Source organism: Melanerpes formicivorus, unplaced genomic scaffold (assembly GCF_026170545.1).
Source record: "Melanerpes formicivorus ecotype bairdi unplaced genomic scaffold, bMelFor1.0.p_v2 SCAF_33, whole genome shotgun sequence".
NCBI classification, from domain to species: Eukaryota; Metazoa; Chordata; class Aves; order Piciformes; family Picidae; genus Melanerpes; species Melanerpes formicivorus.
This window is the reverse complement of record NW_027142385.1, coordinates 8,628,664-8,652,704: the sequence shown is the minus strand read 5'-3', so window position 1 is coordinate 8,652,704 and position 24,041 is coordinate 8,628,664. Positions and strand designations below refer to the sequence as shown.

General features: G+C 68.8%; 1 protein-coding gene across 1 annotated transcript in view; it reads right to left on the bottom strand.

The window, feature by feature from the left end:
• The window catches only part of FNBP1 (formin binding protein 1), a 54,522-nt gene that overhangs the window by 16,801 nt on the left and 13,680 nt on the right, over positions 1–24,041 (bottom strand). Inside the window, 8 exon segments of the mRNA XM_068155996.1 lie at positions 198–395; positions 2,755–2,901; positions 3,701–3,829; positions 9,712–9,816; positions 10,070–10,132; positions 11,805–11,952; positions 12,768–12,824; positions 16,539–16,654. Of these exon segments, the coding sequence (XP_068012097.1) occupies positions 198–395; positions 2,755–2,901; positions 3,701–3,829; positions 9,712–9,816; positions 10,070–10,132; positions 11,805–11,952; positions 12,768–12,824; positions 16,539–16,654 (963 nt within the window).

Sequence of the window (24,041 nt, the reverse complement as noted above, 5' to 3'; positions counted from 1 at the left end):
ATGATCAAGGAAGTCACACAAGGAAAACAAACTCTGAAGGACTGAAAAGAGACTTCAAGCACCAGAGACTGCAGCAAGCACCAAAGGCAGGCAGCAGCTGCCAGCTCCTGCCCCCAGCACTCCTCACTCCTGCCCCTGCCAGGCAGAGCTCCCTGGCAGCCACACCTAGCACCAGGCTCAGCCCTGCAGCTCACTACCTTATTTTTCTTGATGAATGGCCACAGCTTGCCCTTGGACTTGCTCCCAAACTTGGGCTCAGCCTTGCCCTCCCCCCTGGAGTTGGAGAGGCTGGACTCAGACACCGTCCTCTTCATCGGCTGCGTGAAGTCCTCGAAGTCGACGTCCCCTGGGGGCTCAAACCCTGACTTGAAGGCTTCTATGACCAGCTGGGAGTCCTGCAGGGCACAAAGGAACAGCCCTGAGCTGAAGGCTCTGTGAGCAGCTGGGAGAGGGAACAGCTCTGAGCTGAAGGCTCTGTGAGCAGCTGGGAGAGGGAACAGCTCTGAGCTGAAGGCTCTGTGAGCAGCTGGGAGAGGGAACAGCTCTGAGCTGAAGGCTCTGTGAGCAGCTGGGAGAGGGAACAGCCCTGAGCTGAAGGCTCTGTGAGCAGCTGGGAGAGGGAACAGCCCTGAGCTGAAGGCTCTGTGAGCAGCTGGGAGAGGGAACAGCTCTGAGCTGAAGGCTCTGTGAGCAGCTGGGAGAGGGAACAGCCCTGAGCTGAAGGCTCTGTGAGCAGCTGGGAGAGGGAACAGCCCTGAGCTGAAGGCTCTGTGAGCAGCTGGGAGAGGGAACAGCCCTGAGCTGAAGGCTCTGTGAGCAGCTGGGAGAGGGAACAGCTCTGAGCTGAAGGCTCTGTGAGCAGCTGGGAGAGGGAACAGCCCTGAGCTGAAGGCTCTGTGAGCAGCTGGGAGAGGGAACAGCTCTGAGCTGAAGGCTCTGTGAGCAGCTGGGAGAGGGAACAGCTCTGAGCTGAAGGCTCTGTGAGCAGCTGGGAGAGGGAACAGCCCTGAGCTGAAGGCTCTGTGAGCAGCTGGGAGAGGGAACAGCTCTGAGCTGAAGGCTCTGTGAGCAGCTGGGAGTCCTGCAGGGGCACAGCTCAGGCCTACCTCACCTCAGGTCAGAGGAGGGTGGCAGAGAGAATCAGAACAGGGCCAAGCAAGTTTGTCTGTGGGAACCAAGCCCCCCAGGAGGATCCTGGCTGGGAGCCTTCCAGAGGCCAGGAGGCACAGACTGGGGGGGTGGAAGGGACTGCTGGAGACCATGGAGTCCAACCCTCCTGCAGGGTCACCTAGAGAAGGTGACACAGGAACACATCCAGGAGGGTGGCAGCTGTGCCACCCCTATCCAGTGCCCACTGAGACCAGGCTGTGGTTCCCAGCCCCTGCTGCCAGGGCAGGGCTCTCCACCTTCTGCCCCAGGAGCACCACAGCCCAGCAGGTCAAAGGCAGAGGGGTTTGGTCTGCTGGGGGAAGCAAAGCTCCAGGGCTGCCAGCACAGCCCAGGCCCCTGCAGCTCACTCAGGACAAGAGGAAACTCAGCTGCCCTCAGCCCAGCCTTCTGCCTTCCCTCCCAGGGCCACTGGAGAGGCTGTGCCCCATCCCACAAACATCTCCTGAGCCTCCAGAGCAGCATCCCCACCCTGCCCTGCCCAGAGGGGGCCTTGCTGCCCAGATTCTGCTGATGGCTGCAGGCAGCACCTCAGGAGGACTCTGGTTGGGGAGAAGCAGCTGCAGAGGCTGAGCTGAGCAGGGCACAGCCAGAGCTGCAGCTCTGCAAAAGCCTTCAGGAGCCTGGGAGGGGAAATCATGAAGGCTGAAAACCCTTGACCCAGCAGCTGGCCTGTGCAACTCCTGCTCAGTTTGCAGCAGGCAGAGGAATCCTCCCCAGGAGCTCAGCAAAGCTGCCCCAAATCTACCTAGCTGAGAGGGAATGGAGGGAGAGGAAGAGGGGAGAGAGCCCCCAGGTCGCATTCAGCACCCCCCAGCTGCTGCAGTCTGCCTTTCAGTGCTCTCCCCAGGGGCTCTCAGCACCTCTGCACTACAATGGAGCTAAAAATAGGCAGCAGGCTGCATCCATCTCCCAGCCCCTGGCACAGCAGGAGCAGAGCCAGGAACAGCTTCACTGCTCACAGCTGCAAGTGCCCTGCCCAAGGCTGTGCCCCATTTGTGCTGCAAAGGGGACAGCAAGTGCTGAGCCTGCCCCTCAGCTCCCCCTGGCTCTCCCCAGCACCCAGAGGCCCTGCAGCAGAGAAGGCTCCAGGGAGGCCTCAGAGCTGCATCTCAGCACCTGCAGGGGACCTGCAGGAGACTGGGCAGGGGCTGCTCAGAAGGGGCTGCGGGGATAGGCCCAGGGGCAGTGGATGGAAGCTGGAGCAGGGCAGGGTTAGGTCTTGCTGGTCCTTGTCCTGTCCCTGGGCACCACCCAAAAGAGCCTGGCACCCCCACCCTGGCACCCCCACCCTGGCACTGACAGGCACTGCTCAGATCCCTCTCAGCCTTCTCCCCTCCAGACCCAGCAGCCCCAGGGCTCTCAGCCCTTCCTCAGCCAGATGTTGCAGTCCCCTCAGCACCACCCCAGCCCCTGCAGCAGTTCCCTGCCCCTCTTCAAGAGGGAAGCTCAGGACCAGGCCAAATCCTTCCCTGCCCCGGGTCGCTGCCTCTCTTGGGCTGGCACAGCCCTGGAGCCGCGGTGCCAGCAGGGGGTGATGGTGATGGTGATGATGCTGAGCAGCAGCTGCAGCCCTGGCAGACTCACACTGTTGTGGTCAATCAGCTCTGCAGCCCTGGTGATCTCGTCCAGGCACCTGCCGATGATGGGCATCACCTGCCGGTCCACCTCGGCGAAGGCCTTCATCGACTCCCCCAGCCGCAGGATCCTCCTGGCCTCCATCTCCTGGATCCTCTGCAGCACCACAGCACCCCTCAGGCACAGCACCCCGGGCACAGCACCCCGGGCACAGCACCTCGGGCACAGCACCCCTCAGGCACAGCACCCCGGGCACAGCACCCCTCAGGCACAGCACCTCGGGCACAGCACCCCGGGCACAGCACCCCCCCGGGCACAGCGCCCCTCAGGCACAGCACCCCTCAGGCACAGCACCCCGGGCACAGCACCCCTCAGGCACAGCACCCCGGGCACAGCACCCCTCAGGCACAGCACCTCGGGCACAGCAGCCCCGGGCACAGCACCCCGGGCACAGCACCCCGGGCACAGCACCCCCCTGGGCACAGCACCTCTCAGGCAGCTGCTCCTCCCCAGCAGCTGCTGCCTGCCTGAGGGCTCAAACGTGAGGCCAGGCCAAGCCAGGCAGGCTGCGCCCCCCAGGCACCAAGGGGGTGCTGAGCCCTCCCCCCCCGGCTGCAGGGGTGCCCCAGGCACACAGCCCAGGCTCTGAGTGCCCAGCTGCAGGGCCAAGGGAGCTGTGAGCACAATGCCCCAGGACAGGGCAGTGTCACCTCCACCACAGAGCTCCTCCCAAGGCCTCCATCCTTCCCCAGGCTGCCCAGGCAAGGTGGCAGCAGGGGCAAGAGGCAGCAGGGGCAGTGCCAGGCCCAGGGGCGGTGCCAGGCCAGCAGGGGGCTGCAGGGGGCTGCAGGGGGCTGCAGGGGCTGCAGGGGGCTGCAGGGGGCTGCAGGGGGCTGCAGGGGCTGCAGGGGCTGCAGGGGCTGCAGGGGGCTGCAGGGGGCTGCAGGGGGCTCACCTGGAAGATGCTGGGGATGTGTGTGTAGTAGTGCTGGTGCTGCTCGCTGTTGAACCTCTGCAGCGTGGAGCAGTACTCTGCCTTGCTCTCCTCTGCCATCTGATGCCTCAGCTGGGCCTGCTGCCTGGCCTGGGGAGCACAGCAGAGCTCTCACTTGTGCTGCCTGGGGCTCAGGAGCTTTGGGTCCCTCCTCACCACCCTGCCCCCAGCAGCAGGCAGCAAGGGGACCCCAGCAGGAGGCCCCCTGAGGACTCAGCCACACCGAGCACAGCCCCAGGGGCCTGAGCTGCTGCTGCTCTCCTCTGGGAGGGCCAGGGCAGGCTGGGAGAGCTCTGCAGGCTCCTCCAGGCCAGCAGCAAAGCCTGGCCCCAGGTGCCATGGCCACACAGCTCCTGAGGCCCTGCAGGATGGGGACCCCAGCCCCTCCCTGGGCAGCCTCTGCCACCCCAGCCTTGCCATTCCCCCCCAGGACCAAGCCCTGCCTGCACAGCACCACAGAGCTTTGTTCCCCTCCCAGCCCCAAGGCCTCCTCTGTGTCCTGGACACTCCCTGCCCCACCTCATGCCCTGGGCTGTGGCTGCTGGCAGGGTGCTGGGGCAGCAAGACCAGCACAGTTCTGCCTCCCTTCTGCCCCTCCTGGGCTGCTCTCAGTGCCCCTGCAGCTCCTTGCCCAGCACTGGGCAGCAGAGCAGCCACAGCTCCTTCCTCCTTCTCCCCACAGGGATGATCTGCCTCAGCCCCCAGCAGAGCACTGGGCAATGCATCTCAGTCCTGGCCCTGCCCAGCCTGGCCCCAAGTGACCCTCTGCTACTCTGATCCCTCCCCAGCCCTGCCTCACTGCCCAGAGCCCTTCCCTTCCCCTCTCTCCCATCTGCTGATCTCTGCTGCCTTCTCCTCCCTTGCTCCTGGCCTCCCCCAGCAGCTCTTCCTCCTCTTCCCTTCCACCTCCTGCCCACTCAGGACACCTTCCCTCTCCCCCAGTGGGCACTCAGAGGGCTCCTGGCAGCCCCAGGCTGTGGCCCAGAGCCTTGCTCCAGCCTCTGCTGCCGCTGGGAGCAGCCCAGGGCTCAGCTTTGGGGATCAAAACTGCCCTCAGGTTGCCCTCATCCCTCAGGCAGCCTCCTCCCTGCCTGCTGCCAGCCCAGCCCCGGGTGGCCAGGAGGGATTCTGCCCCAGCAGTGCCTCCCTGGCAGGGGGGAGCAGGGCAGGCTGCCTGGGCAGGCACTGGGAGGGGGCTGCAGGGACACTGAGCTCAGGGCAGGGCTCTGCTGTCAGCTGCTGCAGGCAGACAACAGCTTCCTGGCAGCAAATCCAGCAAACCATGGAAGATGTGAGTGAGCAGAGCTGGGAGGGAGCAGGCTCTGCCAGGAGGGCTCAGGCTCAGCTGGCAGAGGAGGAGGCTCCCCCTGCCCCCTGCCCCCTGCCCAGCTCACCTCAGCCTGCCCTGCAAGCACAGGCAGCTGGGGGCATGGCCAGGAGCCCCCCACAGCCCTGCTGCAGAAAGGCCTCCAGCAGCATGAGGGAGTGCTGGGCAGGGGCAGGAGAGAGAAAGCACAGCAGAGAGAGCAGCCCCAAGCCAGGCAGCCTCTGAGCTCTGCTCCCTGCCCCAGGGGGCTGCAGAGACCTGCAGCAAGCAGCCACAGCAAGCAGCCCCCTGCCCAAGCAGCCCCTGCCCAAGCAGCCCCAGCAAGCAGCCCCCCCTGCCCAAACAGCCCCTGCCCAAGCAGCCCCCTGCCCAAGCAGCCCCCTGCCCAAGCAGCCCCTGCCCAAGCAGCCCCCCCCTGCCCAAACAGCCCCCTGCCCAAGCAGCCCCTGCCCAAGCAGCCCCTGCCCAAGCAGCCCCTGCCCAAGCAGCCCCCTGCCCAAGCAGCACAGCTCAGGGCTGGGCTGAGGGCAGCCTGGCTCAGCCATGGCAGGGGGAGAGCTGCCAGCCCCTGCCAGCCCCTGCCTGCCTGCCAGCCCTTCCTCCAGGGCCAGCTGCTGCTGCCCCAGGCCCCCCCTGGCAGCCCCAGGCCCCCCTGGCAGCCCCCAGGCCCCCCCTGGCAGCCCCACTCTGCCCCAAGAGGAGCTCACTGAGTGCCCCCTGCCCCAGCCCCCCTGCACTGCTGCCTGCCCTCAGCTCAGCACCCTCTGGGGCTGAGCACCAAGGAGTCCCTCTGTGAGCCCCCCAGGCAGATCCAGCAGGGGGGAGGCCTGGGTGAGCCCCAGGCTGGCTCTGAGCAGGGAGGCTCTGAGCTGAGTGGGGCTGAGGAGGAGACCGAAGGCTCTGCAGTGGCCCCAGGGGAGAGGAGGCAGCAGAGGAGGGAGGTTTGGGCACCCTCCCAGGCCAGGGTTTGGTATGAGCCCCAGCAAGGCTGAGCTCCTCCTGGCCCTGCACTGCACTTGGCAGGCTCCAAACACTTGGAATAGTTTTCCAGTGACTTATTTGGGTCTCAGAATAAAGATACAGGGGGGGGGGGGGGGGGAAGGTCCAGAAGTTTCTTTCTCCCTTCCTTGGAGCCTGGCTCTGAGGCTGCTGTCAGCACTGGGCTGTAGAGCTGGGCCCCTGCAACCCTGCTGCAGCACAGAGGAGGAGCTGCTGCCACCCAGGGCAGGGCTGCAGGGGCTGCAGAGAGCCACAGCAGCTGCCTCAGGACCCCTCCAGAGCTCAGCTCCAGAGGAGAGCTTTGTGCAGCTGAGGAGGCAGCTCAGGGGCAGCAGAGGGACACCTCTGGGCCTGGAGCTGACACAGGAGAGGGCAGAGGGAGGATGGGAGGGGAGCTGTGCAGGGAGCAGTTGGGAGCCAGGTCTGGATCCTGCTGGAGCCACTTGGAGCCAGCAGCTGCCCTGCAGAGCTGGAGACACCAAAGCACAGACCCCTGGGGGGGCTGGGATGAGGACCCTGCTCCCCCAGACTCTTGTGGGGGGCTGGCTGCAGAGCTCTGCTCCCCCAGACCCTTGGGGGGGGCTGGCCCCAGGGCCCTGCTGCTCCCCCAGGGCCAAGGGGAGCCTGCAGCACTGCCAGCAGCCAGCCCCTGCTGCCATGGGGCCTGCAGCCAGCTGAGGCTCTGCTGGGGGCAGCCTGCTCAGGCACATCCCAGCACAGCACTGGGGACCCTGCTGGCCCTGCACAGGCAGAGGCTGCAGCCCTGGGGGGCAGAGGGGGCTGGGAGGAGCAGAGGGAGCCCTGGCTCTGAGTGCAGCAGCTCAGCAGCTCAGCAGCTCAGCAGCTCAGCAGCCTCCCCCCTGCAGGCTGCCAGCTCCCAGGCAAACCTCTGCTCCACTTTGCTTTCCCCTTTCTTCTCTCCCATTCCCCCCCCCAGCTCTTCCCTTTCTCCAGCCTGGGAGCTGCAGCCCTGCCAGGCTCTGCCTGCCAAGGGAGAGCTGTCCTGGGGCAGCCCAGCAGCAGGGTGAAAGCAAGCACAGGAGCCCCCCCTGCCCCCCCCCGCCCAGCCCCTTCCACAGGCACTTAATGATAAAGGCAGACTCAGAGGCAGGGCACCGAGCTCAGGAATGCTCTCAACTGCTCACAGACCTCAGCTGCAGGCTCTGGCCCTCCCCCTCCCCAGCCCAGCTGAGAGCTGCTGCTAGGAGCAGGCCCCAGCAGCCCCCCCTGGGCAGCCCCCCCTGGGCAGCACCCCCCTGGGCAGCAGCAGCCCCCCCTGGGCAGCCCCCCCTGGGCAGCATCCCCCGGGCAGCAGCAGCCCCCTGGCAGCCCCTGCAGGCTCCTGGGCAGCAGCAGCCCCCCCTGGGCAGCCCCCCCTGGGCAGCAGCAGCCCCCTGGCAGCCCCTGCAGGCTCCTGGGCAGCAGGGGGGCTCCTGCAGGCTCCCCCAGGCAGGGCCAGGGCTCCAGGCCCTCTGCACAGCCTCCAGGAGCAGCTCCACTGCTGCCTGCCCTGCAGTGGGCACTGAGGGCTCCCTGAGGCTGGCAGCAGCACAGGGCTGGAGCTGGCTGGAGGCAGGAGGGGAGAAGGGCAGCTGAGGAGAGGCAGAGGGGAAAGGGGAGGGAAATCCTTGCTGGGGACAGGGGAGGATGGGGGAGAGGACAGTGCAGGGAGGTGCCTGAGGCCTCAGCCCTGCAGCTGTCCAGGACCAGCCTGGATGAGTCCCTGGGCAGCCTGCTCTGGCTGGAGCTGTGCCTGGGGAGCTGGGCAAGGGCTGGAGCTGCCCCTGGGGGGCTGGGCAAGGGCTGGAGCTGGCTGTGCTCAGGCACAAGCTGGGGCAGCCAAGGGGTCCCCCACAGGCCCCTGGTGCCACTGCCTGGGGAGCACAGGGAGCAGCACTGGCCCTGGGCCCAGCCAGAGCTGGGGAGCAGGAGAGCAGCAGCCAAGCCCCCAGGGGCAGGAGGAGCCAGAGGGCTGCAAGGGCAGGAGGAGGAGGCAGTGCCCCTGGGGTGAGGTGGGCACAGCAGCCCCCAGCAGCCCCCAGCAGCACTCAGCAGCACCCAGCAGCCCCCCAGCAGCCCCCCAGCAGCCCCTCAGCAGCCCCCCAGCAGCCCCCAGCAGCCCCCCAGCAGCCCCCCAGCAGCCCCCAGCAGCACTCAGCAGCCCCCAGCAGCCCCCCAGCAGCCCCCAGCAGCCCCCAGCTGCCCCCCAGCAGCCCCCAGCCCCCCATCCTGCAGAGGCTGCTGGCAGGGGCAGGCAGAGAAAGGCCACATTGAGAGCTGGCCTGGCTGGGCCCAGGCTCGCACAGGGCCCTGGCAAACACTCTGCTCTCTGTTCAGCAATATTATTCCACATTCCACTCGTTGTGATAACCTTCTCCTGCCCCCTCCCCCCCAGGGAGTGACTGCAGGGCCAGCCACTGCCCCCTGAGCTCAGCCAGCACCCTCCCAGCTGCCAGAGTCCTCTGCCCCTGAGCCAGCACTGAGCCCTGCAGGGAGCAGCTCCCAGCAAGCAGCCAGGGCCCTGCAGGGCAACCCCCCCTGCCTCCAGCCCTGGGGAAGCAGCAGCAGGGCAGGGCCTGGCACCAGGAGGGGCCTGAACCCCCCCTGCCCAGAGTGCAGCCTGCCCCCTGCCCCTGCCCCTAGCCCCAGAGTGCAGCCTGCCCCCTGCCCCCAGCCCCCTGCCCAGAGTGCAGCCTGCCCCCAGCCCAGAGTGCAGCCTGCCCCCAGCCCAGAGTGCAGCCTGCCCCCAGCCCCCTGCCCCTGCCCAGGGCTGGCAGGTTCCTCCCCTGCAGTGCCTGGGGGGTGTGGGGCTGCAGCTCCTTGCTGCTCCCTGCCCTCAGCCTTTTCTGTTCTCCTTTCCCACACACAGCTTTCTCATTTCTGCCTTTGCCACTCCCTGAGCCAAACCCTCCCCAGCCCCTGGCTGCCTCCCACCAGGGGGGAGCAGGCTGCCCTGGGGGGCTGGGAGCTGAGGCTGAGCCACAGCCCTGAGCAGAGGTGCAGAGGGAAGCCGCTGCAGCACTGCCCCACTGCCTCCCCAGCTGAGCCGAGGGGCTGGGGCATGCCCAGGGGCAGGAGGCCTCTGCTGGGGCAGAGGGGATGGCTGCAGCCTGAGGGCAGACAGGAGGGCAGGAGGTGCCCAAACCCTGGCTGCCCCTGGTCAGGATCCCCATGCCAGGAGTGACCTCTGCAGAGAGCTCTGCCCCTGGGGGCACTTCAGAGCTGCCCTGGCAGTGCCAGGCCAGGGCTGCCCTTGATGACCCTCTGGGACCCTTCCCATCCACAGCAACTGAGAGCTCCCTGCCCTCAGCCTGCCCTCAGGCTGCCCTCAGGCTGCCCTCAGCAGGCTCTGAGCCTCAGGGGCTGAGGTCTGCCCCCTGCCCCAGCAGCCTCCCCTCGGCCCCAGCAGCCCCTCCTGCCCCCCAGCAGCCCCCCCGGGCCCCCAGCAGCCTCCCCTGACCCCCAGCAGCCCCCCCGGGCCCCCAGCAGCCCCCCCTGCCCCCCAGCAGCCCCCCCTGGCCTCCAGCAGCCCCCCTTGCCCCCCAGCAGCCCCCCCTGACCCCCAGCAGCCTCCCCTGCCCCCCAGCAGCCCCTCCTGCCCCTCAGCAGCCCCCCCTGGGCCCCAGCAGCCCCCCCTGGGCCTCACCTTCTCCACGTCTGCCTTGGTGACGTTGATGTCAGCGTCCATCTTCTCGAAGTACTGCTGAGCCCTCTCTGCCTCCTTGCAGTCTCTCTCGAACCTCCTCTTGCTCTGCAGGGCCCAGGGAGAAGCCTTCAGCCCCTGGAGAGAGCCAGGGGAGCAGGACCCCCCCAGCCCCCGCCCCAGAGCCGCCAGGCTGCAGGGCTCCCTCCCTGCCCCACAGCTGCAGGCACCAGGAGCACCTCCCTGGGCCCTTCCCCAGCCTGCCCCCAGCCCCCTGCCCCCAGCCCCCTCCTCTGGAGCCACCCTGCTGGGGGCTGGGGGGAGCTGCCTGCAGTGTCCCCCCCAGGGAGCTGCTACTCACTGCCTCCAGCTGCTTCCAGCAGGTCTCGATGTGCTGCTGAGCCTTCCTGCCCTCCTGGAAGTGCTGTGGGGAGGAGAGGAGAGCTGCTGAGCAGCCAGGACCCAGGCAGGGCCCAGGCAGGGCCCAGGCAGGGCTCAGGAGAGCTCAGGCAGGGCTCAGCCAGGACCCAGCCAGGGCTCAGCCAGGATCCAGCCAGGGCTCAGCCAGGGCCCAGGAGAGCTCAGGCAGGGCTCAGGCAGGGCTCAGGCAGGGCTCAGGCAGGGCTCAGGCAGGGCTCAGCCAGGACCCAGCCAGGCTCAGGCAGGGCTCAGCCAGGGCCCAGCCAGGGCCCAGCCAGGGCTCAGGCAGGACCCAGGAGAGCTCAGGCAGGGCTCAGCCAGGGCCCAGCCAGAGCTCAGGCAGGGCTCAGCCAGGGCCACAGCAGCCCCCAGGCTGGGCCTGGCTCAGCAGGCTGCAGAGGTTGGTTAGGCTCAGCCTGGTTAATCCCTGCAGCAATTCCACCTTGCACTGCCCCCCCAGCTCCTCATTACCACCTCCCTGCCCCCCAGGCCGAGGCTCTTTGACTGAGCAGAGCTGCTCTGGCTCCTGACTGAACACCAGCCTGAGCTAACCTCTCCAGCTGGCACTCACCAAGGTGCCCTTGGCTGGCACCTCCCAGCCCCTGCTGCTCAGCCAGGCTGGCACAGGCTCCACAGAGCCCAGCTGCTCACCCCCTGAGCTCCTCAGGCCCTGGGTGCCCCCAGGGTGCCAGCTGTCAGGGCTGGGAGGGAGCTGCAGGCTCACCCAGTGCCACCCTGCCATGGCCAGGGGCACCTCACACCAGCCTGCCCAGAGCCACCTCCAGCCTGGCCCCAGGGAGGAGGAGGAGGAGGCTGACACCACCTGGGGGGGCTGGGGCTGTGCAGCCTGCAGGAGGCTCCAGGGGGACCCCAGAGCTGCTGCCAGGGCCTGAAGGGAGCCTGCAGGAAGGCTGCAGAGGGACTCCCCCTGAGGGGGTCTGAGCCAGGCCCAGGGCAATGGTTTGGAGCTGAGGAGAGCCCAGGGGCCTGGGCTTCACCCCTGCCCCCTCCCCAGGGCAGAGCAGGGCAGTGTGGGCAGGAGGCCTGCTCAGAGCCATACAGGAAGCCTGCAGCTTCCTCAAGCCCTCTACGAGCTCCAGCTTCCCCAAACTCACTTCCCCTGCCCCCAGCCTCCCACAGCCCAGGGCTGCCCCTTCCCAGGGCAGCAGAGAGCCCAACCCCTGCTGCAGGCTGCAGCTGCAGGGCCCGGGGGGGCAGCAGCTTGGGCAGCCTGAGCAAGGCTGCAGGGAGGCTTCTGAGGGTCTGAGCCAGGCCCGGGGGAAGGGCTGGGGGCTGCGGCGGAGCAGGGCCAGGCTGGGGCTGGGGGAGAGGCTCTGCAGCAGCAGGGAGCTGAGCCTCTGGCACAGGCTGCCCAGGGAGCCCCCAGCACACAGGGAGCCCCCAGCACAGAGGGGTCCCTGACCCGGCCTGGGGGGGCTCTGGGGGCAGCCTGGGGGGAGCTCTGTGTGCCCCTGGGGTCAGCCCCGGGGGGGGGCTGTGTGCCCCAGGAGGAGCTCTGTGTGCCCCTGTCCCCGGGGGGGTCTGTGTGCCCGGGGGGGGGCTGTGTGTGCCTGGGGGGGCTGTGTGTGCCCGGGGGGGGCTGTGTGTGCCCGGGGGGGGCTGTGTGTGCCCCTGGGGTCTGTGCCCCCCCGTGCCCAGGGGCAGGGCTCCCTCACCGCCTTCCTCTCCTGCTTGAGGTCGTGCAGGCAGCGCTGCAGCTCGGCGCCGATCAGGGCGCTGCTGTTCTCGGCGATCAGCTCGTGCTGCCCGGCGTAGTCGCTCAGCTCGCTGAGGGTGGCCAGGAAGGCTCTGCCGGAGCTGTACCTGCGCGGCACAGCACAGCCCCGCGCTCGGCACCGCCCCGCCGGCCACCGCCCCGGGCACCACCCTGCGCACCGCCCCTCCGGGCACCACCCCGCCGGGCACCGCCCCTCCAGGCACCGCCCCGCCGGGCACCGCCCCGCCTGGCACCGCCCCGCCGGGCACCGCCTGCACCAGGCACCGCCCCGGGCTCAGCACCGCCCCGCCGGGCACCGCCCCGGGCACCACCCTGCGCACCGCCCCGCCGGCCACCGCCCCGCCGGGCACCGCCCCTCCAGGCACCGCCCCGCCGGGCACCGCCCCGCCTGGCACCGCCCCGCCGGGCACCGCCTACACCAGGCACCGCCCCGGGCTCAGCACCGCCCCGCCGGGCACCGCCCCGGGCACCACCCTGCGCACCGCCCCGCCGGCCACCGCCCCGCCGGGCACCTCCCCAGGCAGCGGGATGGCCCCCAGGGGTCAGGCTGCCCAGAGCCCTGCCCAGAGAACCCCGCCCCAGAGCCCCCTGAGCCCCGCCCAGAGCCCCACCCAGAGAGCCCCGCCCAGAGCCCCACCCAGAGAGCCCTGCCCCAGAGAGCCCCAAGCCCCACCCAGAGCCCCACCCAGAGAGCCCCAAGCCCCAGAGAGCCCCAAACCCCGCCCAGAGCCCCACCCAGAGAGCCCCGCCCCAGAGCGCCCCACCCAGCCTCACCCGCAGGGGTGGGACCCTGGCCTGGAGCCTGAGCCCTCCTGCTGGGCTGGAGCAGCACCCTCAGGCCGTGACCCCCAGCCCCCCCCGGCCCTGCTCCCCTGCCCCAGCCCCCAGCCCAGGCCCATACCTGTACTCCTCCTCCTCCTTGGAGTTCTTCTTGGGTTGGTATTTCTTGGACAGGTTCCTGCAAGAAACCAACCCCAAAGCATTTGACTGAGTGAGTGCTGACCAAGAGCTGCAAGCACAGCCCCCAGGGCACACAGCTCCCCCTGCCCCTCCTGCCCCCCCTGCCCCTCCTGCCCACCCTGCCCACCCCCTGCCCCTCCTGCCCCCCTCCTGCCCACCCCCTGCCTGCAGACAGCCCTGGGGCTCCCCTCCCCCCTGGGCTCTGGGGGTGCTGCAGGGCACCCAGGGAGGGGCTGCAAGGTGCTCAGCCTCCAGAGCTGCAGGGAAGGAGCAGACTCTGCAGCCAGGAAGGCCACAGATGAAGGCCATGGAGCCCACAGACTCCAGCTGTGGTTCTCCACCTCTGGAGCTCTCTCCCAACCCAACCCCTGCACCACTCCCTGCTTTCCAAGCCCCCCCCCCGGCAGGAGGTGGCCCAGGGGTCAGGCAGCCCCTTGCAGGGGCAGCTCCAGCAGCATGGGAGCCTGGGGGCAGCAAATCTGCCTGCCCCCAGCAGCTGCTGCCAAGGAGAGCAAATCCTGCCCAGGCAGGGGGAGCTCAGCAGCTGGGGAGTGGCAGCAGCCAGGCAGCAGAGTGCAGCTGCAGGGCCCCTCTGGGCAGGGCACCTCTGGCAGGCACTGCAGAGCTGGCACTGCAGAGCTGGCACTGCAGAGCTGGCACTGCCCTGGCAGCACCAAGTGCAGCCCCTGGCCCACATCACTGAGTCCAACCTTCAGCCTGGGCACCAAACCCTGGCCCCAGCTGCCATGGCCACAGGGTTCTGCATGGGGACTCCACCACCTCCCTGGGCAGCCTCTGCCAGGCCCTAACCTCTCCTGCAGCAAACCTCCTCTCCAACCTAAGCCTCCCCTGGCACAGTTTGAGGCCATTCCCTCTCCTCCTCCAACCCCAGCTGGCCCCAGCCTCCCCTCAGGGAGCTGCAGGGAGCAGTGAGGTCTCCCCTGGCTGCACCCTTCAGGCAGCTACCTCCACACCTCCACATCCCTCCCCTGCAGCTCCAGAAGCAAAACCCTCTCCAGACAGAGGCCAACTGATCTGCAGCAGGTGACCAGGCTGGGCTGGGCTGAGCTGCAGCTCTGCAGGGAGCCCTGAGCTCAGCACAGGTTCCCTGCACACAGGGTGAGGAATCCAAGCCCAGGCAGCAGGCACAGAGCCAGCCTGGCCTGGCCTGGCCTGGCAGCACCAAACCAGCCTCAGGAGCTGTTTCCAGACAGTCAGAGGTGAAACCTTCTCCCCCTGCCCTGAGGCTCTGGGGCTGTGCCCTGCTTCTCCCAACTCCTCTCCTTCCTCCTGAGCTTTGTCACCCTCAGGAATGCTCTGGCTCTGCTGGGTGGTGCTGACAGCACAGCCCTGCTCACACCCAGCCTCTGCTGGGGCTGCCCCCTCCACTCCCTCTCTTGCTTCCTGCCCCCCCAGCTGGGACTCAGTCTGCTCTCCCAGAAGCCAGCAATCAGCTCCTGCCCAGGGCAGCCTCCACCTCCTGCTTGTCTGGAGCAGAAGCCCCTGGGGAATGCCCCTGGCATGGCCCTGAGAAAGCACAGCCCAGCAGGGCAGGCTGTGGCCCCCAGCAGGGCAGGGCAGGCTGTGCCCCCCCAGCAGGGCAGGGCAGGGCAGGCTGTGCCCCCCCAGCAGGGCAGGGCAGGGCAGGGCAGGGCAGGCTGTGCCCCCCCAGCAGGGCAGGGCAGGGCAGGGCAGGGCAGGCTGTGGCCCCCCAGCAGGGCAGGGCAGGCTGTGCCCCCCCAGCAGGGCAGGGCAGGGCAGGGCAGGGCAGGCTGTGCCCCCCCAGCAGGGCAGGGCAGGGCAGGGCAGGGCAGGCTGTGGCCCCCCAGCAGGGCAGGGCAGGCTGTGCCCCCCCAGCAGGGCAGGGCAGGGCAGGGCAGGGCAGGCTGTGCCCCCCCAGCAGGGCAGGGCAGGGCAGGGCAGGCTGTGCCCCCCCAGCAGGCTCCTTCTGCAGCCAGCTCCCTCCCAGCAGCAGCCCCAGGAGCCCTGGGTGCTGACTCTGGGCTTGAGCTCAGCCCCAGCCCTGCCAGGCCTGGGGAGAGGGCAGGGCCCTGAGCAGGCTCCATGGAGGTGCCAGAATGCAGAGCTGAGGCTGCAGGGCAGGGCTCAGGAGGGAGGATTCCTGCCCTCCCTTCCCAGGCAGCTCCACCACCTCCTCTCCATCTCCCTGGCTGCCAGCACCACTGCCCCACAGCAGCACTGCTGTGCTCTGCCCCCCAGCCCCCACACCCTGCTGGGAGAGGCAGGGGGAGAGGCAGAGCCTGGGGGGGCTCCCAGCAGCCCTTCCCCACTCAGCCTGGATCTGAGCCCCAGGGCTGCTGACAGGCTCCATGCTCAGCTCAGCCCTGCAGGAGGCACCCAGCAGTGCTGAGCTGCCTGAGGGGAGCCCACAGGGCCCCTGCAGGAGGCACCACAGCAGCAGGGCCACAGAGCTGCCAGCCCCCAGGCCTCAGCTCTCAGCCTGGCTGCTGCCAGAGAGCAGACTGGGGGCTGAGGCTGGCTCTGGGCTGCAGCCTCTCCAGCAGGCCCTGAGCAAGAGCCTGCCTTGGAGCAAGGAACCAGGCCTGAGCCCACTGAGAGCTCTGACAGCCTGCAGGCAGCAGTCCCAGAGCACAGAGCACCCCAGAGCTGTCCTCCAAGGCACTCAGCTGGGCCCTGGGTGCTGCCCACCCCCCTCAGCCCCAGGGGCTCAGAGCAGCTCTGGCTGCCCCCCCCCGGGGGAGCTGCTCCCAGAGCCATCCCCCAGAGACTCTGGGGGAGAGGCAGCCCCAAGGGCAGGGCTCCAGGGCCCAGGGGGGCTGAGCTGAGCTGCCCTGGGCTGAGCTTACCTGAGCTGCTTGGCATAGCTGAGCTGAGCTGCCCTGAGCTGAGCTGCCCTGAGCTGAGCTGCCCTGAGCTGCCCTGAGCTGAGCTGCCCTGGGCTGAGCTTACCTGAGCTGCTTGGCATAGCTGAGCTGAGCTGCCCTGAGCTGAGCTGCCCTGGGCTGAGCTTACCTGAGCTGCTTGGCATAGCTGAGCTGAGCTGCCCTGAGCTGAGCTGCCCTGGGCTGAGCTTACCTGAGCTGCTTGGCATAGCTGAGCTGAGCTGCCCTGGGCTGAGCTTACCTGAGCTGCTTGGCATAGCTGAGCTGAGCTGCCCTGAGCTGAGCTGCCCTGGGCTGAGCTTACCTGAGCTGCTTGGCATAGCTGAGCTGAGCTGCCCTGGGCTGAGCTGAGCTGCCCTGGGCTGAGCTGAGCTGCCCTGGGCTGAGCTGAGCTGCCCTGGGCTGAGCTTACCTGAGCTGCTTGGCATAGCTGAGCTGAGCTGCCCTGGGCTGAGCTTACCTGAGCTGCTTGGCATAGCTGAGCTGAGCTGCCCTGAGCTGAGCTGCCCTGGGCTGAGCTTACCTGAGCTGCTTGGCATAGCTGAGCTGAGCTGCCCTGGGCTGAGCTGAGCTGCCCTGGGCTGAGCTGAGCTGCCCTGGGCTGAGCTGAGCTGCCCTGGGCTGAGCTTACCTGAGCTGCTTGGCATAGCTGAGCTGAGCTGCCCTGGGCTGAGCTTACCTGAGCTGCTTGGCATAGCTGAGCTGAGCTGCCCTGGGCTGAGCTTACCTGAGCTGCTTGGCATAGCTGAGCTGAGCTGCCCTGGGCTGAGCTTACCTGAGCTGCTTGGCATAGCTGAGCTGAGCTGCCCTGGGCTGAGCTTACCTGAGCTGCCCTGGGCTGAGCTTACCTGAGCTGCTTGGCATAGCTGAGCTCGATCTCCGTCCGCTCCTTGACGAACTTGATGAACTTCTCCAGCACCTCGATGCCCCACTGGGTGTGCTTCTCCAGGCTCTCAAACTGGTCCTGCAAGCAGCCACAGCAAGAGCTCAGCCTCCCTGAGCACACAGCCAGCCACAGAGCCTGGCCCAGGCCCCACAGCTCTGCAGAGGGGCCGGGGGGAGCCTGGCCCAGGCTGCCCGGGAGGCTGCGGCTGCCTCCTGCCCAGAGCTCCCCCAGGCCAGGCTGGAGGAGACCCTCAGCAGCCTGGGCTGGGGGGAGCTGCCCCTGCCCCTGCCCGGGGCTGCCCCTGCCCCTGCTGGGAGCTGCCCCTGCCCCTGCTGGGAGCTTGGAGCCCTGAGGCCCCTTCCCAGCTGAGCCCTGCTCTGCCCCTGTGCTTCCACCCCGAAGGGTCAGTGCAGCTTCCACCACCTGAGCCCTGCTGCTGCCTTTGCCTGGGGAGTGGATCCCAGCCCCATCAGCAGGGCTGTGAGCTCAGAGCAGGCCTGGCCTCCCCCCCAGCCCTGAGGCAGCCCCCCCAGGGCCAAAGGCTGCCCCAGCAGAGGGCAGGAGCCTCCTTCCCAGCAGCTCCCCACAGATGCTGCTTTGTTCTCCTCAAGCAGCTCAGCCCCCAGAGCCAGCCACACAGGGCTCCAAGCAAGGCCTCCCCACTCCAGAACATTCCACAGGGCACTTGGGGATTTGCAGAGGCCAGGAGGAGGTCAGCAGCCCCAAATCCCACTGAAATCCCCCAGGCTGCAGAGCCCAGGCCAGGCTGCAGAGCTCACCCAGGCTGCAGAGCCCAGGCCAGGCTGCAGAGCCCAGGCCAGGCTGCAGAGCCCAGGCCAGGCTGCAGAGCCCAGGCCAGGCTGCAGAGCCCAGGCCAGGCTGCAGAGCCCAGGCCAGGCTGCAGAGCTCACCCAGGCTGCAGAGCTCACCCAGGCTGCAGAGCCCAGGCCTGGCTGCAGAGCTCACCCAGGCTGCAGAGCTCACCCAGGCTGCAGAGCCCAGGCCAGGCTGCAGAGCCCAGGCCAGGCTGCAGAGCCCAGGCCTGGCTGCAGAGCTCACCCAGGCTCCCTTCCCTGGGGGCACCCTGCTGACCTCCCCTTCCACTCACACCCCACAGCCCCCCCCTGCAGCCCTGCAGAGCCCCCCCCTCACCCTGCACAGCCCCCTCCCCACCCTGCACAGCCCCCCCCTCACCCTGCACAGCCCCCTCCCCACCCTGCACAGCCCCCCCCTCACCCTGCACAGCCCCCCCCTCACCCTGCACAGCCCCCCCCCTCACCCTGCACAGCCCCCCCCTCACCCTGCACAGCCCCCCCCTGCAGCTCTGCACAGCCCCCCCCCCTCACCCTGCACAGCCCCCCCCTCACCCTGCACAGACCCCCCCTCACCCTGCACAGACCCCCCCCTCACCCTGCACAGCCCCCCCCTCACCCTGCACAGCCCCCCCCCTCACCCTGCACAGCCCCCCCTCACCCTGCACAGCCCCCCCCTGCAGCTCTGCACAGCCCCCCCCCTCACCCTGCACAGCCCCCCCTCACCCTGCACAGCCCCCCCCTGCAGCTCTGCACAGCCCCCCCCCTCACCCTGCACAGCCCCCCCTCACCCTGCACAGCCCCCCCCTGCAGCTCTGCACAGCCCCCTCCCCACCCTGCACAGCCCCCCCTCACCCTGCACAGCCCCCCCCCCTCACCCTGCACAGCCCCCCCTCACCCTGCACAGCCCCCCCCTCACCCTGCACAGCCCCCCCCCCTCACCCTGCACAGCCCCCCCTCACCCTGCACAGCCCCCCCCTCACCCTGCACAGCCCTCCCCTCCCTCCTGGAGGCCCTCCTGGGCCTCAGCCCAGGCTGCCCCAGCACAGCAGCCAAGGGCAGCCCCAGGGGGACCCCAGAGCTCCTCAGACCAGGAGCCCCCCTCCAGGAGCTGCGAGTGACCTCTCCTGCTGCCCCAGCAAGCTGCTGCCCCAGGGCAGGGCTCAGCCAGCCCCCAGCCCCATCCTGGCTGAGGTCAGCCCAGAGGCACTGCTGGGCAGCAGCCTCCTGAGCACAGGGCAGGGAGGGCAGCCCCTGGGAGCTGAAGGGAAGGGGACAGCAGAGCCAGGCTGAGAGAAGGAGAGGTGTGGAGCAGAGCCAGGTGGGCAGGGAACAGAGAGCCCCCAGGGGGAGGCTGCATGCACACAGCCCCCAGCCCCACTGAGCCCAGGCCCAGCCCAGGGGGATGCCAGCAGGGTGTGGGGGGCAGGAGGAGCAGTGCAAAGGCAGCCCTGAGCTCTGGGGGCAGAGCAGCACAGGGCAGCAGCCTGGCAGGAAGCAGCAGAGCCTGAGCCCTGCTGGTGCCCTGCCCCCAGCCCTGCCCTGTGCCCACACAGCCTCTCCATGCCCAGCCCTGGCAGCCTGAGGCCTCAGCTGCAGCTGCTCCTTGCTGCAGCAGCCTCTGAGCCACTGCTGCTGCCCAGCACTGCTGAGGGACCCCAGCCTCAGAGCTGCCCACAGCCTCAGGAGCTGCTCCCTGCCCCCAGCCTCAGGAGCTGCCCCCAGCCTCAGAGCTGCCCCCAGCCCCCAGCCTCAGAGCTGCCCCCAGCCTCAGAGCTGCCCACAGCCTCAGGAGCTGCTCCCTGCCCCCCAGCCTCAGAGCTGCCCTCTGCCCCCAGCCTCAGGAGCTGCTCTCTGCCCCCAGCCTCAGAGCTGCCCTCTGCCCCCAGCCTCAGGAGCTGCTCTCTGCCCCCAGCCTCAGGAGCTGCTCCCTGCCCCCCAGCAGCCTTCCCTCACCTGGGGGAGCCCCAGCCTGCAGCTCTGCCCTCCTCCCCCCCTCCCCAGGCTGCTGCCTCCTGCAGAGGATGTGGTGAGGCAGAGCTGTGCTCCCCTGCAGCAGGGCAGAGTGCTAAGGCAGCAGCCAGGAAGGAAGGTGAGGGAGGATGTGGCTGGGGGCAGCGCAGCAGCCCAGGGAGGAGAGGCTCAGCCTGGGCAGGGGGAGGGCAGGAGGCTGGGAGCAGCTCAGCTGGGAGCAGCTCGGCTGGGAGCAGCTCAGGGCTGCAGGTGAGGAAGCAGAGAGCAGCCCAGGGAGGCAGGGCCCAGGCCCCCCCCAGGGCTGGCTGGGCCCAGGCAGGGCACTGCCCATGGGCAGGACAGGACCCCCCCGGAGGAGGGCAGCCCCCAGCCAGCACCAGGGCCCACACACAGCTGCTGCAGGGGGCAGGGCTCCCCCAGCCAGGCTGGCAGCAGGGACTGTGCCTCCCAGAGCAGCCTGCCCCTGCCCCCTGCTGCCACAGCCCCCTGGCAGCCAGCCCCAGGCAGGCTCTGCCCAGGCTGCAGCAGCTCCTTCCCTGCCAGCACCTGAGCCAGGCTGGGGCCGAGGCAGGGCCCCCCCAGGCCGAGGCAGGGCCCCCCCCAGGCCTGCAGCTCTGCACCCCAAGGCTTTGCCCCAAAACACTTCCTAAGGGGGGAGAAGGCTCTGCAGGGCAGGGAGAGCAGAGCCTCAGCTGGGGCCAGGGGGGAGCCTGCAGACCCCAACTCCTCTCAGTGCCTCTCAGGACCCTCTGCACCTCCTCACCTGCTCAGCTGAGGGCAAAGAGCTGCAGGGCAGAGGGCTCCAGGGCAGAGGGCTCCGGGGGCAGCCCACAGCCAGGGCCTGTGCAGAGGGACTCCCCAGGAGGGCTCTGAGCCAGGCCAAGGGGCAAGGCTCTGACCCTGCCCTGCCTCAGCTCCACACCATTGCCCCTGGCCTGGCTCAGCCCCCTCAGGAGCTGCTCCTCTGCAGGATCCTTCAGCCCTGAGGCAGCTCTGAGCTCTCCCTGCCCCCCCTGCCCCCCCCCAGCTCTCAGTAAGATCACAGGGAAAGAATCAAATGAATGCAGCCCAGTAGGTGGAAGGAGGCAGGGACAGAGCTGAGCCCCCAGCAGCACACAGAGCACTGCTTCAGCACTGCCAAGGAGCAGCCCAGGCTGGGGCAAGAGGCCAAGCAGGCAGCAGGCACAGGGCACCCGCGGGGGAGTCACAGGGGAGTCACAGGGCACCCACAGGGGACACACAGGGGAGTCACAGGGTACCCACAGGGCACCCACAGGGGATCCACAGGGCACCCAAAGGGGAGTCACAGGGGCACCCACAGGGGCCCTTCTCCCACACACATTCTGGGCCTGCAGGGAGCTGAGCACAGCAGCACCCAGCCCAGACCCCCCCAGCCTGTCTGAGAGCTGCACAGGGCAGGAGACAGCTAAAGAGAGGAGGGAGCCTGAGCCCCAGCCCCCCCTGAGCAGGGGGCTCACACCAGCCCCAGCCCCCCCTGGGCAGGGGGCACACACCAGCCCCAGCCCCCCCCCCCCGGGCAGGGGGCTCACACCAGCCCCAGCCCCCCCCGAGCAGGGGGCACACACCAGCCCCAGCCCCCCCCCCCTGAGCAGGGGGCTCACACCAGCCCCAGCCCCCCCCCGAGCAGGGGGCTCACACCAGCCCCAGCCCCCCCCGAGCAGGGGGCACACACCAGCCCCAGCCCCCCCCCCCCGGGCAGGGGGCTCACACCAGCCCCAGCCCCCCCTGAGCAGGGAGCACACACCAGCCCCAGCCCCCCCCCCCCGAGCAGGGGGCACACACCAGCCCCAGCCCCCCCGGGCAGGGGGCTCACACCAGCCCCAGCCCCCCCTGGGCAGGGGGCACACACCAGCCCCAGCCCCCCCGGGCAGGGGGCACACACCAGCCCCAGCCCCCCCCCCCGGGCAGGGGGCTCACACCAGCCCCAGCCCCCCCTGGGCACTCTGGCAGTGCCAGGCTCCAGCCCCTGAGCAGGGCCCTGCAGGGCATCAATCCCACAGCAGGGCTGAGGCTGGAGGGAGCTCAGAGCTCCTCTGCTGCAGCCCTAACCCTGCCCAGGGACTCCTCAGCTGCTGAGGGCCTCATCCAGCCTGGCCTGCAGCACCCCCAGGCAGGAGGCAGCCACAGCCTCCCTGGGCAGCCTGGGCCAGAGGCTCAGCTCCCTCCTGCTGCAGAGCTTCTTCCTCAGCTCCAGCCTGACCCTGCTCTGCCTCAGCTCCAAACCCTTCCCCCTGGGCCTGGCTCAGAGCCCTCAGAAGTCTCTCTGCAGCCTTCCTGCAGGCTCCCTCCAGGCCCTGGCAGCAGCTCTGGGGTCCCCCTGGAGCCTCCTGCAGGCTGCAGAGCCCCAGCCCCCCCAGCCTGTGCTCAGGGCAGAGCTGCTCCTGCCCCTGGGACTCACTCATTGAGCAGTGAGTAATTAATGAACTCCTCCAGTGAGAAGCAATCAGAGGCTCAGATCCCAGCCTGTCCCCACCAGGGCCTGTGCACAGCAGCCCCACAGCACTTCAAAGCCCAGCCAGGAGGGCTTGGAGCAGCTGCCATGGAGGACTGGTGCTGCTCTGCAGGCTCTGCCTCTTTATTGGCAGGGAATTGATTAGTTAGTCCCCGGGGGAAGCTTTCCTTGCCCTGAGGCCAGCAGTGCCAGGGGGGAGCTGGCCTGGGCAGCCCCCAGCAGCTGGGTTGGCTCCCAGTGCAGGGGGTCCAGCAGGAGCCCTCTGCCCCCTCTGCCCCCTGGGGCTCAGTCTCCACCCAGCAGGCCCCAGCTGCACCCCACACAAGAGCTGCCCCAGGCCTGGGTGCAGGGAGGATTCCCCTCCTGAGCTGCAGCCACCAAGCAGGGAGGGCTGAGGCTGGGCAGCAGTGCCAGAAGCTGCAGCCCTGCACAGACTGTGCCAGGGGAGCCTTGGGCTGGAGAGGAGGAACAGCTCTGTGCTGCAGCAGTGCCCAGGGGCTGGCACAGGCTGCCCAGGGGCTGGCACAGGCTGCCCAGGGAGGTGGTGGAGTCCCCAGCCCCAGAGGGGGTCAGGAGATCTCTGGCCATGGCACCTGGGGCCAGGGTGGTGCTGGGCTGCTGCTGGGCTGCATGAGCTCAGAGACACTTCTGTGGCTCTGGATTCCAAAGCACACTGCTCAGGAGGTTCCCTCCTGCCCCCAGGCAAGAGAGAGCCCAAAGAGAGCAGAGAAGTGAGCAGGAGCAATCTGCTGATGCCCAGAGAGACAGCAGGAGGGGAGAGCAGAGCAGCAGCCAAAGGCATCCTGCTGCACAGCACCTGCAGCTCCTGGGCAGAGCTCCCTGCAGGTCCCAGGACTCCCCAGCTGCTCCCCAGACACAGGGCTGGGCCCTGGGCTTGAGGGGCAGCTGAATCACCTCCCAAACACGACAGCAGACACTGGCTGCAGCCTGCTGGGTGCTGCAGCTGCCCAGCAGGGAGAGCAGGCTTGGCCTCTCAGCCTGCCCCAGGGGCAGCAGCACAGATCCTGCTGCTCAGAGGGGCTGGGGGGGAACTGCTCCTACCTGGCAGCAGGAGGTCACTGGGTGCTGCACCTCCCAGCCCTGCCAGCCTCTGGGAGCTCTGCTCCTCAGCTTCACTGAAGCTGCTCTGAGCCAAAGGAGGAGCCCAGGTCAAACCCTGAGCCTGGCCCTGCCCCTGGCCCCCAGCCAGCCCTGCCCCTGGCCCCCAGCCAGCCCTGCCCAGAGCTCTGTGTCATGGAGGAATCCCCTGCCAGAGCACCCCTGGGCCCAGGGGTCTTTAAGAGGAGAGCCTCTGGCAGCCATGGACAGAGAGCCCCTGACCCTCCCCAGCTCTCCCACTCCTGGGGCCCTCCAGACAGATTCCTTCTCCCCTGGGGAGGGTCCCAGGGCTCTGCAGGCCAGGGTGGAACAAGGCCAAGGGGCTGGGGGCTCAGAACAGGAGTGAGGACACAAAGCTGTGGGGTGCCCCAGTGCTGGGTCCTGGCAGTGATGCTCAGGGTGAGCAGAGCCAGGCAGGGCACTGGCACAGCACAGAGCTCCTGCTTGTCAGCACTGCATGGCCAGGCTGCAGCTCAGCCACGAAGCTTCATCCCTCATGCAAGGCACAGACTGCCCTGGGCTGGCAGGGAGCCCCCAAGGGCATCCTGTCCAACCCCCCAGGCAGCAGGGACAGCTCCAGCCAGAGCAGGCACAGGGACACAGCCAGGCTGAGCCTGGATGGCTGCAGGGACAGAGCCTCAGCCCCCCCCCGGGCAGCCTGTGCCAGGCTCTCCCCAGCCTCCCTGTGCCCAACCCAACCCTGCCCTGCTCCAGTTCCATCCACTGCCCCTTGTCCTGTCCCCACAGCCCCTTCTGAGCAGCCCCTGCCCAGCAGACACTGAGAGGCAGCTCTGAGGTCTCCCTGGAGCAAACTGAAGGACTTCCAGAGAGGCTGAGGCCAGCCCTGGGCTTCTACCCCCCAGGAGGCCCTGGCCAGCCACAGGCTCCCTGCAGTAACCACGAGGCTGCCACTTGCCAGCCTCCCCCTGCCCAGGCACCACATTGCCTCAGCACTGATTGTCACTCACTTCCTGCCCCCAGGAGGCCTTCAGCCTCTCCCACAGCTGCAGCACAGGAGAGAAGCAGCACCTCAGAGAGCAGGGCCCTGGATGGGGCCAGGAGCAGCCAGGCCTGAGCAGAGCAGCAC